The sequence below is a fragment of the Diabrotica virgifera genome, chromosome 3, assembly GCF_917563875.1.
Source record: "Diabrotica virgifera virgifera chromosome 3, PGI_DIABVI_V3a".
NCBI lineage: Eukaryota > Metazoa > Arthropoda > Insecta > Coleoptera > Chrysomelidae > Diabrotica > Diabrotica virgifera.
The window spans coordinates 188694801-188702652 of NC_065445.1; the positions used below are offsets into that span (position 1 = coordinate 188694801).

The window sequence follows — 7852 nt, forward strand, 5'->3', positions numbered from 1 at the left end:
TGTTCAACTGGATGATAACTGTCCATTATATTTGTTAGTCTGTTTTTTTATAATTCTAATAAAGTGTTTGTACATTTGTGAGAGTAATGAGATAGGTCTGTAGTTTTTTCAGTCTTTTTTGTTGCCTTTTTTGAATAATAGTATTGTAATACTCTCATTCCAATCGTTAGGTATTTCTGCCTTGTGCAGACATCGATTAAATAGGAGTTTTAGCTCCTCTATAATAGCTTGGTTAGTTACCTTCTTTAAGCATTTCAGCAAGGATACCATCTGGACCGGCAGCTTTGTGTATTTTTCAATTGAGGCGGTTTCGATTGATGGGGCGGTTTCGATTTCATGTACGTCTATATCTGATAGAATTTCACAGTTGACATTTTTAATTTTCCTTTTTAGATTTTCTTTTGTTATTATCAGGCTCTTGTTTTGTGTCATATAATTCGCCAAATAAGGATTCTAATATATTTGTTATTTTCCTTGAGTGGTTTTGCTCTTCTACATTTTTGTTTTTAAGTGATATTATGACGTTTTTTCCTAGTGATGGGTTTAGACATTTTACTCCGCGGTACCGCTGTATTATACTTTCTCTATTTCTGTTTCATTATATTTTCTGATGTCTTCCCTTACCTTTCTTTTAATGGTTTTGTTTAATTCTTTATATTCTGAGCTGTATCTACTGTTTGTTGCTAGAAGTTGTTATCTTGTTTCCATAAGTTTTCTCCTTTCTCTGCTTATTTTGTTGTCTCTTTGTTTCGTTTTCTTAGCAACCTTTATTCCTGCTTGTATAAGGTTATTCTTTAATGTAGTGTTAATCGCATAAATGTCTGTTGTATCCTTATTAGGTTTCCTTAATGATTTCTCTGAACGCCTCACCATTTTTTCTTTTAATCCTTGTTGGTCTATTATTGGTTGTTTTATAAATCTTTTATTTCTTTCTCTTTTCTGGTCAATGCATATTCGTGTTCTTCAGAGTCGATGATCACTTCCCGTGGTGAAAGTGTTCAACGCTATGATGTCTTAGAAGATATGTTTTTTATTTGATAGATTGTAGTATTATAAGGTTATAGTACTAAAGTTTTTAAATCATCAATTCGATTTTTTTAGCGTTTTTCCACAAGCGGTGATATGATGAAATAGTAAAGTATGAATGTTTGCGTTTTAATTTTGTCCATTTTGTTTTAGCTGTATCTTTCCACATATTCGACTTGTATGTTACTTGTCTTCACTATAGTACAAGATACTTGTTTTTGGCCATAACAAACATCTTTTCAAATCATCTTCCATGATAGCTAACCGTATTTAGCTATCCATGATAGCGCTTTTGTTCATAAGAACCTGTAGATCATCTAGTCTAGGTTATCCGCAAATACTATGGTGGCATCTGCATATATGATGCTGTTTAGCCGGTACCCGTGTAGTAGAATACAGTTTTATTCACATTGCAGTTTTAGTTTCAATACTTTTTCAGTTTCCTGCAAAGCTTCAATTAATATTAGGTCTGGATCCCGCGTATGAAAAAAAAATTGATTAATAGCAAGCTGAAAATTTGTTAATAGCTTAAGGGTGTCTAGTCGGATAAACTTTGATATATGGGAACACTGGAACAGGGGAAGTTTTAATTGTGGAACAGGTTAAAATTTGGAACGGTCAGACCACGAAAACGGCACATGTATTTTGTCCGACAGAACAGACTTAAACTCTCCGAACAGAGATTAAACTCTCATGCAAAAATCAGACTGCTATTTATCACCAAATGGGCGTTTTAATGAGTGGAACATATAGACTATGTCAAATGACAGGAATTATGACAAGTGATAAATAGCAGTCTCATTTTTGCATGAGAGTTTAATCTATATTCGGAGAGTTTAAGTCTGTTCTGTCGGACAAAATAAATGTGCCGTTTTCGTGGTCTAACCGTTCCAAATTTTTAACCTGTTCCACAATTAAAACTTCCCCTGTTCCAGTGTTCCAATATATCAAAGTTTATCCGACTAGACACCCTTAAGCTATTAACAAATTTTCAGCTTGCTATTAATCAACTTTTTTTTCATACGCGGGATCCAGTCCTATATTGTTTCAGAGTAGGGATTGAAGATTAGAGGAGACAAAATACAGCCTTGCCTCACTACACGCATGATTTTCACATCTTCGGTATGTCCATCTTCAAGAGATGAGACATCAAGAGATCAAGAGATTTTCGGTCTCATCCCCGTAATGATTTATACCCCAGGCTGTGGGTGAAAAAACGTGATATAATTCAGGAATTTTTAAAACCTATCAGATGTTGTAAAGGACGATGCCAGGAATAACTTCTACTAAAATGTAACCAAAAATATTGTGCGCTTTATTTTATTGCGATTTTCATTTGTTAAATTTGCAATTTTTAATGATTTTTAATTTTGCAGCTTAGGATATTGATTTTAGAGAAAAACTTTTTAATAGAAAGTTGTGGTAAATTAAAAAACCTACAATTTGAGGTATGGCAAGTTTAATTTCGTTAATTGGTTATTGCAAAACAGCCTGCGAAAGGTCCAAAATGGCCGTTTTTTACAATTGGATTATTTATTGTACAAATAATTTTTTTTTATTTTTTAAAGCTTTAAAATGAAGATCTTTCAATTCCACACATAAAAAAAATTGTAAAGCCAGATTAACGAATTTGTTGCTTAGATATTATAAATTGTTTATCCCAAGAGGTCAAATGTCGAAGGCTATAACTTTTTGAAAAAAAAATCGTAGACAGTTGGTGAAACATCCAATCTCCCTCTAAAGAGTTATATTTTCATATCCTGATGTAAGTAAATACGTAAAACATTTTTAAACCTCTAATTTTTGGGTTTGAAAATAAGGGGGCAAATTTCGTTATAAACATTTAGAGCTAAAACGGTCCTGTACATCCTATGAGTTTTTAACTTACAGATTATTGTTGCTGAAGACGAAACGAAGATTTATAAAAAAATAAAAAATTTCTACAACCAACTGAAGCCGAGATAATTTTTGGGTTTGAAAATAAGGGGGCAAATTTCGTTATAAACATTTAGAGCTGAAGCGGCCCTGTACATCCTATGAGTTTCTAACTTACAGATTATTGTTGCTGAAGACGAAACGAAGATTTATAAAAAATAAAAAATTTCTACAACCAACTGAAGCCGAGATAATTGTTTTTTTTTTCTTAAATCGTAGTGCCTTTATTTCTAACAATTAAGAAATTATTTTACAGTCATTGACTAAAGAAAGACTTATATTATCTTAAAATACAAATTATTATAAAATATAATTATATTTAATTATTAAAAATTATTTTTAAAATCGGTGCTTTTGCGAGCGGCCGAATTTTGCAAATCGCCCGGCTCGTTTCAAATCTGCGAGCTCGGAAAATTTTTACGTAACTTGTATTAAATTTTGACAGAAAACAATTTAATAATATTACCATTATAATATACAGTCTATTAACCACTGTATTTGTTTTTCTTGATAAACTTTTATATGTGAAATCCAAAACGAATAGTTACTACAAGAAGAAAAAGTTTTATATTGTATATTATAGTAAGAAGTAACATTATTATTATATTTATATAACAATGAAAAAATTAAAAATATAGTTATCTATTTCATATATGTATATGTGTATCATTTTTGTAATATTATTTCTTCAGGAATGAAATTTCACATATAAAAGTTTATCAAGAAAAACAAATACAGTGGTAAATAGACTGTATATTATAATGGTAATATTATTAAATTGTTTTCTGACAAAATGTAATACAAGTTACGTAAAAATTTTCCGAGCGCGCGGATTTGAAGAGAGCCGGGAGATTTGCAAAATTCGGCCGCTCGCAAAAGCACCGATTTTAAAAATAATTTTTAATAATTAAATGTAATTATATTTTATAATAATTTTTATTTTAAGATAATATAAGTCTTTCTTTAGTCAATGACTGTAAAATAATTTCTTAATTGTTAGAAATAAAGGCACTACGATTTAAGAAAAAAAAACAATTATCTCGGTTTCAGTTGGTTGTAGAAATTTTTTATTTTTTTTATAAATCTTCGTTTCGTCTTCAGCAACAAATCTGTAAGTTAGAAACTCATAGGATGTACAGGGCCGCTTCAGCTCTAAATGTTTATAACGATATTTGCCCCCTTATTTTCAAACCCAAAAATTATCTCGGCTTCAGTTGGTCGTAGAAATTTTTTATTTTTTTATAAATCTTCGTTTCATCTTCAGCAACAATAATCTGAAGTTAAAAACTCATAGGATGTACAAGGCCGCTTCAGCTCTAAATGTTTATAACGAAATTTGCCCCCATATTTTCAAACCCAAAAATTAGAGGTTTAAAAATGTTTTACGCATTTATTTACATCAGAATATGAAAATATAACTCTATAGAAGGAGATTGGATGTTTCACCAACTACTCTCTACGATTTTTTTTCAAAAAGTTATAACCTTCGACATTTGACTTCTTGAGATAAACAATTTATAATATCTAAGCAACAAATTCGTTAATCTGGCTTTATAATTTTTTTTCATGTTTGGAATTGAAAGATCTTCATTTTAAAGTTTTAAAAAAATATTTGTACAATAAATTAAGCAATTGTAAAAAACGGCCATTTTGGATCTTTCGCTGTTTTGGAATAACCAATTAACAAAATTAAACTTACCATAACTCAAATTGTAGGTTTTTTAATGTACTATAACTTTCTATTAAAAAGTTTTTCTCTAAAATCAATATCCTAAGCTGCAAAATTAAAAATCATTAAAATTGCAGATTTAACAAATGAAAATCGCAATAAAAAAAAGCGCACAATATTTTTGGTTACATTTTAGTAGAAGATATTCCTGGCATCGTCCTTTACAACACCTGATAGGTTTCAAAAATTCCTGAATTATATCCTGAAATCGACCTATTTTTCACCCACAGCCTGGGGTATTATAATTATTTTCAGATCTAGGTTGTTAATTCCTGCTTCTTTTAGTATTTGCGTCATCTTGATGTACTCGATCTAGTTCTACAGTTACTGCACTATTATACCCTTCCTTGTAGTTTCTATATTATATAACTTTCTATTAAAACTAAATCTTAATTTCAGGTTTTTGGAAAAACTATTAGAAACTTCCCCACTGAAAATGCATGATCCACAAATAGTGAAGTTCGATCTTCCAGAATGTAACAAGTTTGAGTTCCGTTCAGACGAATACTGGAAGTGCTCTCTAAGATACCTCACTACAACTGTCTACCATCCCACAGGAACCTGCAAGATGGGACCCACAGACGATGGAACTGCTGTGGTTGATCCCGAGTTAAGAGTATTTGGAATTAACAACTTGAGAGTGGCGGATGCTAGTATTATGCCAAATATAGTCAGTGGTAATACACATGCGCCCTCTATGATGATTGGTTATAAAGCCGGACTAATGATTAGCAAACACTGGACTGATAAACATGTTGAATTATAAATGTTTCACAAATGTTGTATTTAGTTTAGTTTTAGTTTAAATTTTTAATGTTATTACATTATATAAAAGATTACCTTTTGTAATATTACATAAAAGGTTGTTTTAACTGTTAGTCGGACTTTCGGGAGAAGTAGATAACGTCCACATGAATTTTAAACTACTCGAACTGTAAATTATCTTTTATGAATAGACGAATTATTAATTGTCTTCATAGTAGGTAGGTAGTATCAAAGATATAATATGTTCGATTTCTTGTTAGAAATACAAAAGTTTAGTGGTTCCAAGATTACACAAAATCTAGGCATGGGATAAAAAAGTTTATTTCAAGAAAGTTTATTTTTTTGTTCTTGTTTATTTAATTACAGAGTAACTTCCACATAATAATATATTTCTCAATTTGGGCTCTGTACCGCCATTCTTTATTATATTACGAATATGTGTGCCAAATATCTCGACAAAATATTCAAAATTACAGCCGCAATCTTGAAACGCGTTTGCTGCTACCTGTTGATCGCTACTGTAGCCTCTTAACCTAAGAGAAAAATCACTAAAGACATTTTTTGTTTGGAATGATTCAAAAAACCTAAAAAAAATTGTTCGATGCAAAAAAAATAATTTAAGGAAAAACCCCTAGTCTTTCCCCTCTTCTGGCAAGGCCTTATGCTCTTCAGAATCGTCTGTCATTGTACACATTTCTTCTAAATGATTTACTCAAACACATACTTAAATTTAAACTTTACAGGAGAAAGTTTATTTTTCCCCTAAACTATGCACTTTTCGATTCACCTGGTAGATATGCGTGCAGGGCTGATGCCTGCCAGGTCATGGTTTTTAGCCTTGGTGTGCTATGAATTATAACTATACAAATTTCTAGCCTTAGAGGAAGACGGTTAGTCGGAGGGTTCACTAGCTCTTAGACTATAGAGCTTCTCCACGTTCATTTTATTTAGTAAATATAACTTTAAACCCAGTATACGTGCATCAATTAATTTCTATGTAAAGAAATGCTTATTGCGAATATCCTAATGGTTTCAGCATTGCAATTTTGTCTTTTTAATTTCCCATCGTTTTCAGTAAGCAGAAATCAATAGCTTCATGGTTTATTCCATACATATTATTATATATAGGTAATGGATGGACCATACATATTATACAGAGAGAGTCTGTAATTTGGAATAAATTCAATATCTCAAATACTAATTGTTTTTTTGAAAATTGCTCAGGCCCGTCGATTAGTATTTCAAATTTTCCTTTTCTACATACAATAATAATGTATACAGGGTGTCCCAATTTAGAGATATGACGTCATCGTTGATTTTCTTAAATGGCAACACTGTCATTTTGATAGCTATTTTGATAGGGTGTGTAAAGTTATACATCACTGCAAAATATCAAATTTTTATTCTCTACCATTTACAAGATAATAAAAAATAACAAAGTTATGTCTGTAATTTGGAATACATTCAATAATTCAAATAATAATTGTTTTTTTGAAAAATGCTCAGACCCGTCGATTAGTATTTCAAATTGTCATTTTTTACATAAAATAATAATGTATACAGGGTGTCCCAATTTATAGATATGACGGCATCGTTGATTTTTTTAAACGGCAACACTATCATTTTGATAGCTATTTTGACAGGGTGTGTAAAGTTATACATAACTGCAAAATTTCAAAATTTTTATTCCCTACCATTTATAAGATAATAAAAAATAACAGTTATGAAAAACAAGTAATCAAATAATAATGAAATTTAATTATTTCAATTAAGCAAATGCTCATAATATTGCCCACTGACCATTTGACAATAATTGAGGGCAACATTATGAGCATTTGCTTAATTGAAATAATTAAATTCAATTATTATTTGATTACTTATTTTTTATTACTTTGTTATTTTTTATTATCTTGTATATGGTAGGGAATAAAAATTTGAAATTTTGCAGTTATGTGTAACTTTACACACCCTATCAAAATAGCTATCAAAATAACAGTGTTGACATTTAAGAAAATCAACGATGAAGTCAAATCTCTAAATTGGGACACCCTGTATACATTATTATTATATGTCAAACATGACAAATTGAAATACAAATCGACGGGCCCAAGCATTTTTCAAAAAAACAAATAGTATTTGAATTATTGAATTTATTCCAAATTACAGACATAACTTTGTTATTTTTTATTATCTTGTATATGGTAGGGAATAAAAATTTGAAATTTTGCAGTTATGTATAACTTTACACACCCAATCAAAATGGCTATCGAAATGAGTGTTGCAATTTAAGAAAATCAACGATGACGTCATATCTCTAAATTGGAACACCCTGTATACATTATTATTGTATGTCAAAAAGGACAATTTGAAATACTAATCGCAAGGTCTGAGCAATTT

The 7852-nt window shown here is 30.3% G+C and overlaps 1 protein-coding gene across 2 annotated transcripts in view; it reads left to right on the forward strand.

The window, feature by feature from the left end:
* The window catches only part of LOC114329237 (glucose dehydrogenase [FAD, quinone]-like), a 131860-nt gene extending 126197 nt beyond the window's left edge, over nt 1-5663 (forward strand). For both annotated transcript variants that reach the window (XM_050647094.1, XM_050647095.1), the window contains exon 5: nt 5090-5663. In XM_050647094.1, coding sequence (XP_050503051.1) covers nt 5090-5456 — 367 coding nt within the window. In that variant the 3' untranslated portion in view covers nt 5457-5663. The remainder of the gene's footprint in view (nt 1-5089) is intronic.
* Nucleotides 5664-7852: the final 2189 nt, after the last annotated feature.